Below are 21,511 nucleotides of genomic sequence, written 5' to 3'. Positions count from 1 at the left end.
TAAGAAGATGGTAGGTGTATTATAGAGACCAAACGACATTCAATTGTATGCATATACCACATCCTCCAGGAGAAAGGTTTTTTTTTATTTGTTTGCTTTAGCAAGTTTGATTTGGTTACAACCTGAGAATCCGTCCATGAAAGAATACATTTCATGGCCCACAACTTCTTCCAGGATACTATCTGTAAAAAGGAATTGAAAAGGGATCCTACACAATTATGGCATTCAGGCATCTAAATCTACACAGATTTGGATCTAATTACCTTGCTTTTGCAATTATATGACAATAACTAAGGCTCATTCTCTAGTTTGTACGTTAAAGATGGTATCGACATCGAGTATCTTGGCAATATCTTCCTATACCTATGTTACATAGTTGTTATTCAACTAACATTGTCTTTTTCCATACTAGCATTACTCCTGTTATGAGGGATATTTGATGGATGCATAACTCTAGTGGTACTCCTTTCATGTCTTTATACATCCATGCGAATATGTCCTTGTATTCTAGAAAAAAATTTAATGTTGATACTTTTAATACTGGGTCCCAATCATCTCCTACCAGGAATACCTTGGCATCATCCTCCTCCCCCAAGTTCATTCTTTTTATATTGGATTCTTTCTATTTCACTACTTTTTCCTTATTATTGTTATACCTTCTTTGTACTCCACATAATGTCGAGAGAAAGCCTCTTCTGCAGCTTCTAATGCACATATTTGTAACATATTGCATTTTGGTCGGTAGACCTCAAAATCTTCCTGCCACTGGAATAGCCCATTCACAAAACTAGTTTCATTTTCTAAGCACTTTCCCAATCTTAATATGCCTTTCTCATCAAGTTCTATTCCTTTATCCTTGTCCCATTCCCTAGCATCTGCTTTGAAATCTGACGCTATCTAACTTCAAAGATGAATTACATATTTTCGTCCTACTTCAATGGAGAGAGTATTCTTCTTCCAATTGTGATTAGCTTTAGCTGTAATAAGCCACCCTCTCCCCAAAAGTGCATCATAACCTTACTTTTCTAAAGGAATGACTACGAAATACAAGAAGAATTGTTGTGTTCCAATCACCACTTGTTTTCCCATCAATGTTTCAATGGGCTTGATCCCATGTTGGTTTGCTCCTACAAGTTAGAATATAGGTTGCCTGAGCATTGGTTTCTCCAAGGCTTTTCAAGTCTCTTCGGGAAGAATGTTCACACAAAAGCCCCCGTCCGCAATAGTGTTTGTTAATTTGCAGCCTATTATTTCCATTTCTAAAATGGCAAGTCTCCTCCCCGCTCCTATTGTAAATAGTGTATTCACCTCTTTCTCTCCCCTTATTTCGTTCTTCCTTCTTGGATTTATCCTCTAAGTTATTTCCCCCTTATGTGATGGCAACCTTCACTTGTGGTAGGGTTTCTAGTAAGTCATCTACCCTTGCCACTGCAGTTGCTTGCAAAAATCAATTGAATAATATTTTCTTCTAATGTTGATTTTTGCAACAGTGGATTCCCCTTACTAACTTGTCCTTATTCCTTCTTCATGGCTTCCTAGATGTCTTTTCTTGTTTACTTTGGTTTCTCTTTCTTCGTAATTGCATCAGAATATGTGAGTTTTTTGGCTTGTGTCCTTGTAATGGCCAAAATTTCTCTTAGGTTTTAAAATATCAATCAGGTTTAAATGTTTCTTTGGGACAGTCTATATTTTCATGATTGCCAAGTCCACCCCATTTAAACAGCATCCCCTCACTTTATCCTCCACTGTGGTGGTAAAACTTTGGTGGTAACATGAAAAATGACCTCATTCATTACATCTCCGATATTGAATCATGGGGCGTCCCTGAGCATTGTACTAGATGTGGTTTCGTGGTGTATTGATATTGACTCCCTCATTGGTTGTTGTGGTATAGTCCTAGCGATGCCTCCATATTTGTATTTCTTGGTGGTGTAGAAGAGGCTATGGCTTGTTCACCTTGGGTAAAGAATCCCTGGGTGCTTCTTGCCTTCATTTTATAAGGACAATCCTTAATTGACTATCCTAGTACCTCGCATATGTTGTGGAACACCTTCTTTCTACAATTGGTCTTTACGTGGCCTTCAAACTAGTAGTCAGTACACTAGAGATCATTGCCTTCTTTTGTTCCTTCTTTCACAGTGGCCATATCCTTCATCATTCACATGATATCTTTTCTTAACACTTGGATTGTTTTATATTCTTCTCCACAATCTCCTTTAGTACTATCATTGTAACTCCCACGCTTCCTTCCTTTTGAGGTTTTGCTTTCGCTTTCAATGTCCATGGCACATGTGCAAGCATTTGTGTATGAGGATGATGGTACCACCTTCATCTTCCTTTATAGGAATGGGGTTAGTCCTTCTATGAACCACCATTTTTTCAATCTAACCGCTGGTTTATTTTCCAATTTCCCTATAAGTTCCTTTAGTCTTTGATTGTAGGTTCATATGGATTTATTCTTCCCTTGTCTAGTATTATATATTTTCATAACTATTTCATCATCATCTCATAATAGTCTAAATTCGTCTTCAAAGGCTATTTTGAGATCTTTTTGTGATGTTTTCTTAGCAGCACCCAACTCTATATACCAATCGATGACGATCCTCCTCAAGGTGGCCAAGAATGCTCTTAAACAATCATCCTAGTCATTCTCTCCATTTGCTTGCCATATGTTTACACATGCCTTGCAATGAAAAGATGGATCATCAAACCCATCGCCTATGAATCTAGGAAGTTTGTTTTACTCTGCTATTGTTTCCATTCCAGTCCATCGACTACTGCCTTGTGTGTTTATTGCAGGCAAAATTATCTTCAATCCTTTTCCATGTACCTCTTCTTCGATCCAATTGGAGCTTTCTAAGTTGCTTGTCTAGTACTCTCTTTATGTCGGTGTTTATGGCTCTATCCACTCAACCCTCATTTCCGCTTCTTCAGAAACAACCAAGTTTGCTATTCCCCTTATGGTAGTTTCAATCAAGTCCTCCGCCTCCAATTCAAAGTAGGTTGGTTCTCCTAGTTTATTTCTTCTATCTAGCTCACTAAGTTCCTTTAGATGACAAAACCTCTCCTCCTATTCCCTAATGCATAACGACCGCCACAATGCAACTTCTCTCCCAGTTTTGGCTTCTACTAAGTGCCTTGGGTCTTTACTAGGTATTAGGGGCATTAATTGTTTTGTTGATTGGGTGTTCTACATTGTAAGGTATCTTGCTCCTATGTTTCTCGTTGGTTCCTTTCAACAAATTGTTGTAGCACTTGTCTTTGTTGCTCACATTTGTATTTCGGCATATTGTTCATTAGGTTCCTTGCCAGTAAATGAGGGATTTGTCCAAAGAGATCGTACACTTCTCATGAGAATGAAAGTTCATTGCATTCCATGTTCTATAGAATTGCTCTCTTAGACATCACATACTGATTGACCAACAATTGCAACACCTGCAACAAATATTGTGTCTTGATCCTCCCTTGTTGCTTCATCCTCCTTGACATCATTTGTGACTAGTGCTTGTTAGAATGGGCAACCCACCACTCCATCGCCTCCATTGCCATGAACTTATCTCCTCAAGACATCCAGGTTTGAAGAAAGGCAATGACACAAAAAATGTAGATTGCCCCTATGGTGTCCAGATGGATCTATATAGACTGTGTACTATAGTATCAATCAATACTTCTATTTATTGGAATAAATTTCCCAAATCCAATGCAATACACAACCAATACACTACCATCATACCATGCACTGAGAAGGGAATGATATTTTCTATTATTTCAAAAAATAATCCATATAAACTCTGTCATTTACTTCACCTAGATTAGTTGTTTTTTAATATTCATGTTGGTTAAGTAAACCAACAGACACACCGCTACTAACAACTTTTAACATTAAGTATATTGATTATTTATTACAAATCTACATTCCGCCTTGAAGATTCCTCTCTTTCCCAAAACTGTGCCCAGCCTAAAGTCTTGAATTTTGATGCAAATTGAAATGTTTGAAAGAGGGGAATAAAGATTGAGAATCCAATTGACAAAATGGTTAAGTTTGGAAAAACAATTGAATGGAAGTACATATGCATCAGTTCTCATCAGAACTCCTTTGATTAAAGGAAATTTGCACATGAAATTTTCTAAGATCCCAAATGTTGGATCCAGAATGAGAGTTTCCCCATTTTTATGATGGCAATCGCTTAAGTTGCAAAGAGCTTGATGAAAGAAGCATAGAAGTGAATGAATTAAGTCAAAGAGAGCATGAAAGGAAAGTAGCAAAATTCTTCCAAACTTAGGAATTCCATCAAACATCATCATTCTTCAAGTTTTGAGAATTTCACCTCTACAAGGACAAAGGATTTTCATGCAAGGAGTTTGAATTTTAAAGGTAGGTCGGATTTCCACCTTTAAGATTTCCTCCAATTTGAGCAAACTCAAACAAAAACACTTAAGTTCAATGGAGATTAAAAGGACTAAGTGAAGAGTAGGTGTTGAGGATTAGAACAATGAAATTGTGGGATTAGAGCATAGTAACGAGAATCGCGGCGATTCACACAATTCAGTGATTCGATTCAAGCCAAACGATATTTTGTGAATCAGTGAATTGAATCAGCAATAAAAGGTTTATGAAATAAGTTACTCTCTAAATTTCAACGGTTTTTTTAATTTGCCAATTTGCGATTCAATTTGGCCTTGCCGATTCCAATCCGATTCTGATTCTCGTTACTTTGGGATAGAGGCATTGTTTTAGACAACTTTGTGATATGGGTTCTAGTCAGGATTCCCCTAATCAGAGGAATTCTACCCTAAAACTTCTCTCCATTCAAGAATACCTCTCCACACAAAACAACAAAGCTGGATGAAGACTAAATGCCTAAGTAAGGGGGACTTGAAATTTATGATCAAAACTATGGAATGGGGAATTCAAGGGCAATTTTTTGAGATCAGTCGAGGTGCACAAAGTCTGGTCGGAATAACTCTAACTAGAGGAATTCCATCCTCAAGATTTCCTTTAATCCAAAACTCCCACCCCTTGAAAAGTGGTCAAAATCAGATGAGATTTGATGATCAAATGTTGCAAGCAAAGATTAGAAGAAGTGATCAGAATAAGTCAAGGAAACAAATTCTAGATTGTAGTGAAAATGCTGAATTCCACCTTGAAATTCCTCTAGATTTGAAAGTTCTGCCCTCTATCAAATTGCAGTTATTGTTAAGTTGGATCGAATATCATTCCTGGGGAAGGCTCAAGCGGATTCCAAAGAAGGGATATTCAACATTGAGGTTATCAATTACAAATTCAAATTTCAAGTCAAGTTTGCAAGAGCAAGCTGTAAACTCAAGTCAAGGCCATGAGGAAAATCTACAAGGGATGGAGAAGATTTTACAAGATGAAGCATTTCGGGAATATGCAATGACAATCATCCTCAAGGGATTGGTGGTTTTGAAAGAGTTAATCAAAGTCATAAATGTTGAGTACCAAGAGATATTGTCTCTTCATCAAAAGATACTTTCTAACAATCGAGAAAGAAATATTGTAGTTCTAATAGACACATTGCACAAGCTAGAATTCAACACATTTTCTCCAGAATAGATCTACATGATGAGGATGATGAGCTGGCACTTAGTTGTCTTCTCCAATGAGAAAATTCTAGTTTACAATTCAATCACTCAAATCACACCAAGTGTCCAATTTTCTCATTAGCTATAAAAATCATTATGATTTACTTATTGGCCCATGAATTGGTGCCCTCATGTAATTGGTAACCCTAATTAGGGTTTGTATGGAGGAATCTTGGCCCTTAAATCTCAATCGATGTTGTCCATTCATTGTATTTGATCATCTATTAAACGCCAAGGCCTTTTCATTTGTAATTCATTAGAATTAAGATTAGATTAGATTGGAGATACTAGAGAGATAGAGAGATAGAGTAGAGTAGACTAGCTAAGGGAGAGACTTGATCAAATTATTTCTATAATGCTATCAAGGTGATAGATTATTCATTGTTGGTTCTTCATAGTGGATTACTTGATGTTGCTTTCAAATGTTGCATAGTTTCCTCATTCTTTCACTTGGAGTAAATTTGGCTGCATGTTGAAGTAGTTTAGTTGAATTAAAGTAATTGTGGATGTTTGCTTGCTTGACTCAAGTGAAACCAACCCACTAGCCTCTTTCTTGATTGTAAGTTTTGTGTGGCTAGCCATATATAGAAAGCATTTGACTTCATTTGATATTCAATCTTTAGTTTGCATCCATTAATGGGATTGAAGAGGAGATATCGATTTGAAAACCATTTGTGCTCCTTAGAAGCTTACATTAGATGGGTGAAGTTGTTGATAAAGCTATATCTAGTAGAGTCCAAGGTATCCATACTTCCTTCCATTTGTAGATAAGAGTAGATGAGATGAGATAAATATATTAATGTCGAATGAAAGACCAACAAATGGATCCAAGGGACTACAACAACAAGTGAAAGAAAAGTCAACAGAAGAACCACCAAGCAGTGTTTGGGGAAAAGAACAAAAACAACGCAGAATTGGAACAAGAAGTCAAGACACGAAAAAGAACTGTCTCCCTAACAGCCCCCAAAAGCCAGGAAGAAGTTCAAAATTGGATGATAGGCCATAGGGTGGAGAGAGACACCGACAAGCCACTGAGAACCTTTGGAAGAGTGTGAGGAGGAGGGCTGCAACCGTAAAGAGGTTGTGCTGCCACGGGATCTTAGTAGAAGGATCAAGAGGCTGCCTGATTCCCCGTGTTGGGCAAACCACTGTAAAGAATGAGGTGATGAGCCGATCCTAGTGTGGCTCCGTATGATAACGTTGTTGGAAAAAGTGACCTTGGAGTCTCAAAGCCTGCTGAAGATAGAGGGAAAAGCACCTCTGGTTAGTGTAACCAAAGGAGGACAGGAGAGACTGAGACCCTCTAAACAAAAAGTAGAAGTAAAAGTTACGTTTAAGTTGAAGTGAAAATTGGAAAATCAAAATTATATTTTCATTGCACATGGTGAAGCCAAATCTATAAAAATACAAATAGTTGATATTCCATGAATGAACAGCGTAAGTCCCCTAAGTGATTACCAGAAAATCACATTGTAACTAAGCGAGTATCCACAATTGAAGAGAACCTTGATGTCATTTTATGATCTTACTTTGCAAGCTTAGCAAGAGAGATAACCTTATTCAAAAGAGGATTGAGTATTTAGTGTTTCAGCTTGAGTCATTGAGTGTTTGATCCTATATGTTGTTGTGGAACAAAACTCACGTCAACATGTCCATGCCAAAAAATACATACATCCATATATACATGTATATATATATAAATAAAACATTAAATATTAATATTTAAGTTTTTAAATACCTTATGATATTAATTATTAACTATAGGCTTTTGGGGTTTGAGGTAAAGGAAAACTAGGGTAACACATCAATTTCCCCATACACTAACACTCAAATCTGTTCTTATGCTAGCAGCTATTTTGTTGATTTTCTCCCAAACAAGAACTGATCATTTACAAATCTTATCAACCAAAGAATCTAGTGAGCAGCAACAAATCTCTCCATGGATTGTTCCTCCCACACCTTCCCCCATCAAACAGTATATTATTCTTACTCTAGTAGTGCTTACTTTGTTTCCTGGCATAGCTTTCAAGTTTCAAGGCAGGACTACCATTAAGAATTTGGCATGAACCATTCATCACTGGAATCAATCACTAAATCCTGCATCAACCCTATAATAGCCTCAATAGACCCTTGAATTATTCCACATGATTACAACCATAAAAAATGGAATCGTAATCATTTCTATGACAAACCACAACCAAATTCAAAATTCAGACTATCGTACACAAAAATTGCAAGGTTTCCCTATCAATTTAGTGGCATGGCATATTTTCATGTAATTTGAAGTAACTTGAAGGAAATTCTCTAATAAATTCTGTAATTTAAACAGACATTGACAGGCTTAGTTTAACATCTAAGCAAATAAATTATTGCATAATAAAAAGGAGTATTACGGTTTCCATAATGCCAGAAAGTTGCCTCCAATGATAATTTACAGCTATATACATGCCAAAATAAATGTTATATAAATCATTTTATAATGAATATGATAATTACATATCTGTGATTCTTTCACTCAATTGTCAAGAAATTCATTACCATAATATTCACCCAGGAACACATTTTGACAATATAATAAGGGACCAAATTATAAGACAAAAACTATATACAGATTGCCTACTTGATGTGGAAACTTACATGAGCTGTATCTATCAAGTACCGATAAATATAATGAGGCAAATCATGAATAAGCCAGACAGGAAGTTGCATGCTTCTGGAGCTGAGAACCACAACTACCCTAAACAAGGTGCAAGTGATATCAAGGGATGGTTTATGAGCCTGCATTGTACAGAAATCAACTTACATGGTATCAGTCAGATGACCATTAACAAAAAAACCTGCATTAAAAAACAAATCAAGCCTTAATAAAAGAAATAAGAAAAGGTCACACATTTTAGATGGTTTTATGCTACTATCACCAGAAAATATAGAATAAAATATAGAAAATATTTATAAAATTGCACATTCATGTGCATTTTCATGAGTATATAAACAATCACATTAGAAGAATACAACATGAAAGATAAAATGAAAATTGTATTACTTTAACGGTTTTCCAATCAATGTAAATAACCTGGAATAAAATGAAGAAACTAATCAGTAAAAAAACTTACCAGTTCTTGGAAAATTACAGGCTGGATTAAACCCAACACAAGACTTTCATCCCCCAACTCCGATAGACATAAACAAACTAAGCGAGTAATAACCTTATACTTTCCAAAGCCAAGACTTACATCTGGATCAGTTTCGCTTACTTCAGAACATTTTTTAGGATTATCTGATGAACAGAAAAGTTATCATTAGAAGACGAATTATAATGTTACACACAACATTACTAAAGGTCATTAAAAAATTGTGTACACATGAAAATCACACCTCATATTCATTCATTCACATATATTTATCATTGAAAAGAAAAGATACTTCCATTTAATTGGAGAACCATGTTCCTATTAAAATTTTGTGAGCGCTACAATAGACTTATTTTCCTTAAGTAACACCACATGCATTAACATTGCTTAATGTGTAAAATTGCATAGCTTAGCAGATTTAAAATACCATTGGTAAGCATTTTGAGAAACATATCTGCACACAACTGTGTTATATATAATTCTTTCCAAAAATTTGAGTGCCAGAACCCTTAAGAGTAAGACCCCTTTGAGCAGCTACCACTTGAAAACTAGAAATTGCTATAGCCTAGATTCTAGCAAATAACATACCCAAAGAATCTAACATTCAACATGTCAATGTACATCAAGAATTGAATATTGGGGAGACAAAGGGGGTAATAAATCATTTATCTACCTTTCTACATCATAACTCTCAAGTAATTTTGTTGTATACATGCACACCTCTAGTATCTTTGTAAAAATCAACACCAAAATGCACTAACAATTGTAAAAAAACAAAAGAATAGCATAAATCAAGGTCAATAAATATAAAAATACTGATCGCTTGGCCATTATGATCAAGGGCTTGTGTCTTCACTCATCCAATGTGCTTGCAGGTTTAAGACTCAGCTTTGATAGATGGGGATGAGGTCTCCCATTTGTGACCTCAATAATTCATAGCTCCAGGCTAAAAAGCATCCCATATGGGGTTGCCTGGCATGTATCATGCCAATGTTACCAACGATATTAAAAAGTTTACACGGCACTTATTGAAAAGAAAACAGAATAAATATATATATATATATACAAATTCATGAAATATAAAGAATAGCATAAAACAAGGTCAGTATGTATTCACACTCAGGAATTAAAAAATAATAAAAATAGTGATATTATAATAACCCTACTGGTTCTACCTCCATGAAACTCAATTTAGATGTTTGACATTTTGACAAACAGTTGGTGTGCAATTCTTAGAGCTTTGATTTCTGGCTGTATATAGTTTAGCGAATTGTGCTTGTGATGTTCATACTCAGAGACCATAAATTTGCCACAATTTGGGACCGATTTGAGAGAAGGGCTTCAGAATTTTAATACAGAAATATTTATAAGTCAGCGGTTGGTGGTTTTGCAAAGATCACAGCATTAGCCTGAGGCTGCATTTGATTGATCTGGGTGTTGTAGATCTTGTGGGACTATCTTTCAACTTTCAAGGGGGCTCCAATATTGTCTAGAAAGCCCGTGAATGTTTGTTGTGGGCTCATATTTGCATCTGAGGGTACCTGCATAATAATATCATTATCAATGTCAGGAATCAAATATTTTCCAGCAAATACAAGCCGTCAATAAACAAGACGCAGGTTTAGGCTGATGCTGTGATCTTCACCCAACCACCAACTGCTGAATTATATATATTTCTCTAAATTAAAATGTTGAAACCCTCTCTCAAATCGGTCCCCATTTGTGGCATAACTATGGTCTTTGAGTAGGGCCATCACAAGCACAATTCCCTGGATAGTTTCACCAGTTCCAACTGCATTATCTGGATAGAATCAACAATTCAGATGAAAACATTAAAAAACCCTTCGCTCTCAGCCCTTCACAATTTCATCCAAAATAAACAATGTTCAGGGCTCGTACTTGCTGGAAAATTATTACTCCTTGACATTGACACTGATATTATAATGTCAGTACACACAGATGGGAATACGAGCCCTCAGCAAACATTCACAAGCTATCTAGACAATATGATGGTGGGGGTTGATTGTTTCAGCTCCAAATTCAAATTTCATCTAATATAGGTGAATTTATAATCAAACATCACCAAAGCAGCCTTCTAAACACAATGGTGGGGTCGGATCTAGCATACTGTTACAAATGTAAATGGCAGAATACTTGATTGATTAAACAGAGATCAAAACGATCAATATATACAAAAGGAGATTCAAATAGAGTAGAAACATTCTATTCTAGACTACACCTAAATATTAGAAACATTCTAATATTTACAATAAGATACAATAGTGAGCATTAAAGATTGCTCTAATACCCCCCTTAATGCTCAATCTATTTACTGCACCAATAGATTCCCTGAATTTAACAAACTTGTCAGGACCAAGAGGTTTTGTGAAAATATCTGCTGGTTGCTCTGAGGTAGGGACATAGAGTAACTGAATAGATCCATCTTCTACTAATTGTCGGATATAATGCAATGAAGCTCTATGTGCTTGGTTCGTTCATGAAACACTGGGTTTTTGGCAAGTTTGAGTACTGCCTGATTGTTTGAAAACAAAGAAGTTGGACCTGCTTGAGAAATATGCATATCTGCAAGCATCTAACGGAGCCAAACTGCTTCACAAGCTACCTTGACAGCTCCTCTATATTCTGCTTCTGTAGAGGAGAGTGCATGTGCCTGTTGCTTCTTACTGGTCCAGGTAACTACTGCAGATCCGATACTGAACACATAACCAGAAGTAGATTTCCTGTCATCAACTGAGCCGGCCCAATCGGAATCAGTGAATCCACTAAGCTGAGGAGTAGTACTCCTTGTGTAAAGAAGACCATAATCTGAAGTACCATGTACATAGCGTAACACACGTTTCGTTGTAATCCAATGATCAGTCTTGGGGTTCGTCATGAACCGTGAGATATAGCTGACTACAAAACTGAGATCAGGTCTAGTAGTAGTAATGTAGATGAGACTACCTACTAGCTGCCTGAAGAGTGTTTCATCTACAGGAGGAGAATCAGATTGTGCAGACAATTTCAAACCAATATCCATAGGAGTGGAGGCAGGTTTGCAATCCTGCATTCGAAACCTGTCAAGCAAATTTCTGGCATACTTGGACTGAGACAAAAAAATACTGTTGTCAGTTTGCCAAACCTCAATACCTAAACAATAATGAAGCAATCCAAGATCGGTCATATCAAAAGTTTTGCATAGATCCTGTTTGATATCTGAAATCAAATGTTCTGAATTCTCAGTAATGATCAGATCATCCACATAGACAACAATAAAAAGAATATCATTACCAGAGTGTTTAGTATACAGATTACTATCTGATGAGCTGCACTGAAATCCCTGATTAACCAAGTACTGATCAATCTTTATGTACCAAGCCCTAAGAGCCTGTTAAAGACCATAGATGGCCTTCTGGAGTCTACATACTTTTGGTTCTGCCAAAAATATTTTTTGGGAACATTTCTATGTTCTAGCATAGCCCTAGCCATTTCTGATACATCAACGTGGACTAGCTGGAGCACTCTAGATGCCCGCCATGATTTGCCATTCTTAAATGGTGTCCTATGTTGCTTCTGTGCTTGGCAAGCTCCGCAAACGTGATGGTTCTGGGTCTAGATATTAGGTAGGCCATGGACTAAATTATCCCAAGAAAGTTGTGCTAGATATTGAATGTTTAGATGACCGTATCGCTGATGCCAGAGGCTACTGAGAGCGGATGATTCGGCAATGAAGGCATGCTCAACAGAATCCCCTGAATCTACAAGCCTATAAATACCATGATCCTCAAGACCGACAGCAAGGGTAGTGCGAGAAGCGCGATCAATAATCGAACACTTATTTCCATTGAAAACAACATCCAACTGGGAGAGTGCTTCATAATCTGACTAACAGACAGAAGATTATGTTTCATGCCAAAAACATAAAATACATTGAGGAACATAAGTTTTCTTCCTCCAGACTGAATCTGAACATTGCCCTTGCCGACAATATTGTATTCTTCGCCGCCTCCAAAGATTACTGAATCAGAAGAGGGACTGAATTCAACAAACCAATCACACCTATGAGTGAAATGTCGGGAGGCACCGGAATCGATGTACCAAGCAGAAGATTTCACATGATTTGCAGGTATGCTGGCCATAAAGGCATGATAGATAGATTCTTTCTGCTCTAAGTGTTGGGCAGCATTGTCTTGCTGTTGAATTGAGTATGACTTCTGATGCTGCTGATACAGATGCTCATAATATGTGAAAATCTCAAATGGCACAAACTTCGAGGTGAGAAAATGAAAGACCCAAAAAAATTGGAGTACTCAAAAAAGAGCTCGAAAAACCCAAAAATAAAATGTTGTCGAAATTCAGATCCGCTGGCTCGAAAATCAAGGCATGGAAAACAAGGCACACACAAAAAATTGATGAAGACCCATTTGAGATCTTGAAAAACCCACCAAGAATATGTGATCTGAAATTTTTTCTAGCCCCAAAAATTAGGGTTCTGAACAAAAACGGCCCTGCTGCAAAAAACCACAAAAATGCAGAAATGTATAGAAAAAATAGACGGATTTGGACAGAAATGGGTTGTAGCACCAAACTAGAAGTCGGTGGATTCAAATCTCTCAGAACGGAAAACCTAGTCGGATTATAGAGAGAGTTGGAAGCAAATATGCATGTAAATAATTTTGAAAATAAAAGGTAGATAATTTCAACCAAGAAATTATAATTATTTTCGAAAAATGTAGAGTATTGGCTCTAATACCATGTTACAAATGTAAATGGCAGAATACTTGATTGATTAAACAAAGATCAAAACGATCAATATATACAAAAGGAGATTCGAATAGAGTAGAAAAGTTCTATTCTAGACTACACCTAGATATTAGAAACATTCTAATATTTACAATAAGATACAATAGTGAGCATTAAAGATTGCTCTAATACATACAACACTCCTAAAAATTGCTCCTTCTTGGAACGGCAAGGATGCCAACCACAAATACTCAAAGGTCTCTCCAATGATGGCTACACAATGGCACTCCAAAGGCTCTGATACCATGTAAGAATTTCTATAAGTTATGTAATTTGCATATACCAATGAATACCATGGTTACAAGACTTTGTGAGTCTCAACCCAAACTAGGGCTCTAGAGTCTTTTTGGCCTCAGGCACGGGCTCGACCGAGTCCCCCTTACTCCTACTGAACTCACATAGTCCTGTTGATCCTTAAGACTTTGCAAATCCTGGTGGCAAAACTGCCACAACAAGGAGGCAAAACCTTTTTTTTTTTTAAATTAAATTGTTTTTGCTGCTTTTTCCTTTTCTTATTTCCCTTGCCTAAAACCTAAAAAATGTCATTCTACCATTTGCAAACACAGAGGATAGAAATGAAGGCTTGAGAGAAGAACATTTAGGTTTGGGAAAATAGATCAACAAATTGATTGGCTCTCATATATTGATTATTGCTTGTTTGTCCAAGTTTGTCACTTGCAGTCCCATGTTGAGAAGAGCTAAAAGAAGCATCTGGAGGAGGCCCTTACAAATTTGAGATGCATTTCTTAATTTTTGGATAAAATTTGAAGATGTGAGTTACATTTTTTGTTTTGTTTTCTGCACTTTTTACATTCATATTTCCTATAGCCTATGAGAGTCAGAAACTTACACAAGTTGAACACCTATATTCCATCTCTGACAAAGAGATGTTGGCCATCGTGTAGGCCTTGACCAATTTCCAGCAATATCTGGTGGGTGCCAAGTTCATCATCTGCACCGATCAATATAGCTTGAGGTACTTTTTGAAGCAACAAGATTTGAATGAGCGACAACAAAATGGGTAAGTAAGATCTAGGCTTTTGATTTTGTCATTGAATATGTAAAGGGATCATGTGGTAGCAGATGCTCTATCAAGAAAGCCTGCTATCTATTCATTATCTTATATTTAAGTTGATCGGAAAGCACACTTATTGGTGGAATACTCCAAAAACACATTTGCATGTAAGCTAATGGATGGTGACATTGAGGACCGCCAATATAAGGTGGTTAATGTCATCATCTACTACAAGCACTGGATTTACTTACTACCTGAGTCCAAACTAAAGTAGAGGATCCTCAAGGAAATGCATATCTCACCATTGGTTGGGCACCCTGAATTTCTCAAGAACTATAAACAACTCAAATAGACATTCTCGTGGAAAGGACTTAAGGATGATGTATTATAGAATGCAGTACATGCAGGAATGTGTAGTATGGCAACAAAACAAATCCAAGCACACCTTACCTACCGGACTATTACAACCCTTGGCAATACTAGAAGAGAAGTGGGACAGCATCTCTATGGATTTCATCACCAGACTTCTGAGGGTAAATGGAAGGGATTGCATCTTCTTGATTGTCGACAGATTGACAAAGTACGCACACTTCTTTACCATCCCCACAAAGTTCCTAGCCACACAACTTGTAGACCTATTCTTCAATAAGCTTTTTCACTTGCATGGGCTTCCCCAAAACATTGCGAGCGATAGGGATGGTCATTTTCTCAAATACCTTTTAGTTACAATTATTTCGATTAGCAGGGACAAAATTATCACCGAGAACAACTAGCACTCCCAGACTAGTGGAAAAATGGAAATTATGAACATATGGTTGCACCTAGGAGAATATTATTATAATACAACATATCACATGTCAATCAAGATGGCTCCCTTCAAAGCATTCTACAGGTATGAGCTCCTTCCATTTGTGGGCATAATTTTGGGTGACACCTACACACCTAGGGCAAAAGATTGGTTACGGTAAGGACAGGACATTCTGAGATTCTTGAAGGAAAATTTGCAGAGGGCACAAAATTGGCAAATGATCTATGCCAACAGACACCAGATTGAGAGAATTTTATAGGTGGGGAGCTGGTTTATCTCAAGCTCTAGCCATACAGACAAACATTATTGAAGGCAAAAGGAAAGGAAAAATTGAGGCTGCGCTTTTACAATCCTTATCGTGTAACTCGCCGCATCGGTGAAGTTGCCTATGAACTTGAACTACCAAAGGGAAGCTGCATCCACAATGTCTTTCATGTATCTTGCCTAAAGCAAGTCGTGGGAGAGAATATCATCGTAATCAAAGAACTTCTACCTCTCAATGAACAAGGGAAACTTGTGTTGGAACCGAAATGATTAATGTAGGAGAGAAGACACTGCTTAATCGTACCATCAAGGAATACTTGGCAGTATCGAAGCACTTGCAGCTCAACGAAGCTACTTGGGAGGGTGAATGCATAGTTCAGCATCTGGAAATGCATTTTCTTGAGGACAATCAAACTTTGAGATGGGGATGTTCCCGACATAAAATAAATAAATTATTAAAACCCCTGTTTATGTGCCAATCTCAGACCCATTTTTATTTAACTGTTTGTGCTTGTCATGCCTCCTATCGGCACTTAGTTTCTCCCTCAATGGGGTATTTATGTGCATGAGGCTTACTTGTTTAGGTACGAGATTTAAATGATTTTCTCTGTACTAAGAATTCCTATTGGATTTCTCTATTGTTCGCCATTTTGGAAGTGGAAGACATCCCCTACTTGGCTATTCCCATTTCAATGGGATTCAACCCTCACCCTATTCCATCTGTGTAATACTTGGCTCAGGTCTAGCAAATGGGAGCATCATTTGTTTGCAAGTACCATTGTTTCTAAAATATATATATCTAGTACACGCATCGCAGTGTATGCTTTGTGTTTGTATTGGTCTTTCTGAGATTGATCTACAACTCCATTATTTCATTGAAGGAATCTCGCTCACTCACACACCCTTTTGCCATATTACATACCCCATTCAATTTATTCCTCCGACCCAATTACAGCATCCCTGTACTGCTTCCCTTCCTACCCCATATGGCTAAGTCCACCGGCCAGCATCGTACGACACATCTCTAACACACCTCCTTTCATACGTCTTGGCACAATTTGTACACCATACACTTGTAATTATGTTTCCTTTGTACCCCTATTTGATCACCGTACAACCAGATTGCTCATCACCATATGGACTCCCCACTTTCCTTTGTACGTACACACTACCGTATGGCTTCCCAACATCCATCAATAGAAACCATCAATAACATTCTACGTCATTCACCCTACCACTCACAGAACACTATACGGTATGTTGTGGCATGGGACCAAGTCAAGCCATTGCTTTGTTCAGGGTATGTTGTGGCTCAGATTTCATATTATTACTCAACATGAGAGAGATCTATCCGGTGAGAGGTTTACCTTAATAACAAACCCTTAACCTTAACCCGGTGTCATTCTGCTAAATTATACCATAGTAAAGCCATATCTTTGCTACAAGATATTGTGATAGACAACCGGATGGGTTCTTGGGAGGAAATCAGCTCCAACTATAACTTTTCTAATTTCCAGAAGAAAGTCGATATTTTTATTGTTAAAGCAGTTGGTAGCCTTTTTCCTGGCACAAGTAATTGTTGGCCATTTTTGCCCCCCATTAAGCCCATCACTAATAGTAATAACCGATCGGAGAGATCTTCAATGGGATGGATTCTTTGATGTGGGCTAACACGCCTTTTGTTCGGGTTAACATCTTGTGTTAACGCAATCTTCATGTGCCGACCTAGTTCAACTTGTTCATGTGCCGAGTTGGCTCATTTTTTCTTCATATGCCGAGTTGCAGATTAATACGCATTTTCGTGTTGGGTTAACATTCTACGTGAACCATTTTCGCCATTTCGAGGAGTGACTTCTTGCTTCTATGAAATCATGAAATCACATGTCTCTTCCACCATACATTTCGGATTTGTTACGACCAATAGTTTCATGACACGACACAGATCTTTCTTGTGTTGGATCGTAGATCTTTGAATATTTTCTGGATGCATCTCGGTCATCCATTCTTTTGGTAAAGGTTTTGATCTATGGTTGTGTTTTATTCATTGGTTGGAGATTTCCTGCAGCATATGAGCCCTCTATTTCAGAATGAAGATCTACATCGACAACTCACCTCATAGGGACAAATCAAATTTATTCCACACATGTTAACTTTTTAATTTTTGCAATGGGTTAACTTGTGTGTTATCCCATCCCGCGTTTTATTTTAACAGCAGTGCAAATTTTTTTGTTGCGGCCATGACATATTACAAGGATCATTTTTTCAATGCAAACTGACATTTTGGGCCTTGTTCCATGGCGTTAATGCATCTCCATGCCTCTTTATTACGTGTAATGATCAGATCTTTTCGATTTGATCTCTTACGGCTGGATGCTTTGATTTTGGTTTCTTCTGGTCACTTCTACTGCAGATTGATTTCAAGATCACATTTAATTCTAATATTCATTTATTATTGCTCTCTGTAACCTTAACTCCAAGTGTGGGGTTTGAACTTCAAGTTAGATTTGATTTATGCTTGAACTCTATAAAGGCAAGTTGTAAATATTTTTTCTGGGTTCTTCTCTGTTCCAATAATGTCTACTTGCAGTAGCCTTGTGCTCTGTAATTGTATTTCTTGCCTTCCATTAATGAAATAGTTGGTTTCTTACCTTCTCTTGCCATTCACTAGTTCGAGCAAGTATCTTGCCTCCTTTGAATATTTCTATTCTGCTTCCTTAAATTTATATGTTGAGTTTGGATCCATTGATGGTTGTTGTATTGTGAAATGTCTCTCCCTTCAGTATCCGATAAACCCCAAACCCTCATGTGGTTTCTTAGAAGGTAGAATAGAGCCAAGAGTTGAGTATTTGGCTTTTCATCGATGTGTCAAGCATATAGGGGTAGAGTCATAACCATTTCAATTAGGTGCATCACCCCCTTTCCCTTTCAGCAATTTACTTTTCTGTATCTCCTTCTCACTTTTCCTTTAAAGTAGAAATTAGGTGCATCCTGATTGTAAGGAAGTCGGCCTTCTCCAAAGATTCGACCTCAAAGCACAAGTCCCACACTTGGAGGTCGTTTCCATGTTACGCGAAGTTGCCTTTAGGTCACACTTCAGGTGAGGGTGCAAACTTTTGCGATAACAGTTTTGGCATGCTCAGTGGGACAGATTCAGATTTAAAAGTCCACTGATTAGCTAGTTCGAAGATCCATTCACTAAGAAATTGGGTGTTTTTCTAAGTGAAATCAGCCTTTGGAGGCATTCATCTAACACCATGGCGACTTTATACATCTATTGGTTTCAACAGACCAAGCGCTGGTATGATATTCAATTTTTATATTTCCTCTGCATTTCTATGAAGGTGCTTGTTTAAATGCTTTATCATGGACCCCCTTCATAGAGATGCCTCCCACTTTCCCCCATATCATGAAGAGGCCAGTTTTACTCCAACCCATCATGTCATCTTTGGCCATGCATGTGTTAAAATTTCCCCCACCAAGTATATTCCAGTCCAAGAGTTCCATGAGCAGCAGGAGAGGAAGAAGAAATCAAGCCCATATGTTGATTCCTCTTTAGCTTCGGTCTCCCTTGCAACACCAAATGATCAACCTACCCAGTCTTCCTCAAAACCCTACAATGATCCCAAATCAAAGGTAGGAGGGCTTTTTGACTACTTAAATAGATTGGGGCTTAGGTTTGCTGACCTTGGAAAGGATTTAATCCACGTTGAAAATCCATACCCAAATACAGATGGCGAAATTTTTTCTTATTTTATGCTCATTATGACTTCATGGATTAAGGAGTTGTAGAATGAGAGGGTGATGTGGGAGAATGATCCTCGGGTTTGCACCATGGTGTCTGAGGCAATTGATATTTTCAATGAGGCTTGAGAGGCTTTTCTCCAATTGTTGGAGAGGGAGAAACAAATAAAGAAGTTTGAGGAGGCAGAGCTCAAGCTTGCTCAAATGTATAAGGTTGAACTGCCAGAGCCCCCCATAAGGAGGTTTGATGGCTTCAAACAAAGCAGTCCTCTCCAAATTTTGACCCCAAGCTTCCTTGAACCTCAACCTTTAGTTCAAATACCTCCACATGTCAATGATGGTGAGCCCCAATATAATTACTGTCCCTTCTTTATTTTTCATGAAGAAGTGGATATATCATTGGCCACACCAAAGACAACAAATGAGCAGCCACCAATTGAAGAACTTGTGCTGCAGCAATGGATTGAAGAAGAAGAGGATCAAGAAGAAGTCCCTACCCTCAAGGAGGATCATCATGTGCATAAGGCTTCTCCCCAACCCGCACACGATGTCACAATAGAGAAAACTATCCAAGAGGAAGAGTTTCTCTCTTTTTCAAGCCATCATAGAGACTATTGTGACATGGGGACATCACAGTGGATGGGAGAGATCGATTTCTATGAACGCGAGGCTTTGTGCCTATCTAATGAGTCATCTTTCCCATACAAGGAATATGGGTTGCAGCTTGTTGAGGAGAATGAGGAGGTAGCGATTGAGAGGAAGGAGAAGAATCCAATCCTCCTATTTGAAGAGCTTCCCTCCTTTGTTGAGGAAGATAAAGACAACAAGGTTGTTCCTTCTCTTGAGGAACAAATCATGGCTTTTGAGCCTTCAAAAGTGAATTAGGATCTGTCGAAAGCTAAGCAAGAGAAGTCTGATGAGGATACTTTTTGGGATGAGCTGGATATGTTTTTTTCATCCTTGGACATGAAATAGTCTACCCCTTCATCAGATGATCATGAGTTGCAACAGCAACAAGTAAAGAGCAACACCATACCAATAGCTCCCAAGGAGGTGGTTCATGAGCAACATGAGGAATATGTGGAGATTATTTCCTCGCAAGAGGAGGCGCCACTTCCAAACCACGAGGACATGACTATTGCAGAGCACAACAGTGAGGTCAAGGCTGATTGCTTGCACCTAAAGACATCAAGACGATGCACCATTAGGCATCTAGCTCTGCAGCAATGCAAGTTGCCCCCGGTCATGCTCATTCTAGAGCACGAGGGAGAATTCTACAAGGAAGAGCAAGCATGTTTTGCTCAAGAAGGTAATGCCCCAGCGCTGGAAAGCTTCATTATTTTAAGCATTGGGAAGGAGGTTTTCCATCTAGTAGCAGATTTGTTGTGCCTGCTACTATTTTCAGCTACCCACGTGCATGAAAGGAAAAATCAGCTTGTAAGGAAAGGAAGCTATTTCAACAAGTCAATCAATGGCTTTGTTTAATTTTTTTACATTGTAATTACTTGTACATAGTAGAGTACGAGTTTTTTTTTCTACTTTTCAATAAGTGCATGAGCACATTTGCTTCTTTTTCCGGAGCTTCCCAAAGTATTTGTTTTTGCTGGTTGCAGAATTTTATGAAGTTACAAGTAGGATAACGTGTCATTTCTTGTTGGTGACTCTATGGCCAATGCATTGCTTAAGGCCACTAATCTATGCTTAGCAGGCAAGCATCCCCTCTAAGTTGTCAAGAATGTTGGCCATTTTTGCCCCCCATTAAGCCCATCACTAGTAACCGATCTGAGAGATCTTCAATGGGCTGGATTCTTTGATGTAGGTTAACACACTTTTTGTTCAGGATAACATCTCGTGTTAACGTAGTCTCTTCATGTGCCGAGCTAGTTCATTTCCTTCATGTGGCAAGCTAGTTCAACTTGTTCATGTGCCGAGTTGGCTCATTTTTTCTTCATATGCCAAGTTGTGGGTTAACACGCGTTTTCGTGTTGGGTTAACATTCTGCGTGAGCCATTTTCGCCATTTTGGGGAGTGACTTCTTGCTTTTGTGAAATCACGAAATCACATGTTGTCTCCTTCGCCATACATTTGGGATTTGTTCCGACCAATAGTTTCATGCCACGTGGCAGATCTTTCTTATGTTGG

The 21,511-nt window shown here is 37.9% G+C and overlaps 1 protein-coding gene across 3 annotated transcripts in view; it reads right to left on the bottom strand.

Annotated features, from left to right (window-relative positions):
* Positions 1 to 21,511, bottom strand: part of LOC149564648 (ARM repeat superfamily protein) — a 311,869-nt gene that overhangs the window by 58,028 nt on the left and 232,330 nt on the right. For all 3 annotated transcript variants that reach the window (XM_089818208.1, XM_089818211.1, XM_089818209.1), the window contains 2 exons: positions 8,721 to 8,884; positions 8,245 to 8,385 (listed from right to left, as the gene is read on the bottom strand). In XM_089818208.1, coding sequence (XP_089674334.1) covers positions 8,245 to 8,385; positions 8,721 to 8,884 — 305 coding nt within the window. The remainder of the gene's footprint in view (positions 1 to 8,244; positions 8,386 to 8,720; positions 8,885 to 21,511) is intronic.

Source organism: Cupressus sempervirens, chromosome 3 (genome assembly GCF_028749045.1).
Source record: "Cupressus sempervirens isolate cs-2001-9-10 chromosome 3, ASM2874904v1, whole genome shotgun sequence".
Classification (NCBI taxonomy): domain Eukaryota; kingdom Viridiplantae; phylum Streptophyta; class Pinopsida; order Cupressales; family Cupressaceae; genus Cupressus; species Cupressus sempervirens.
Note: the sequence above shows the minus strand (reverse complement) of the source record. Positions and strands in the feature narration are given on the sequence as shown.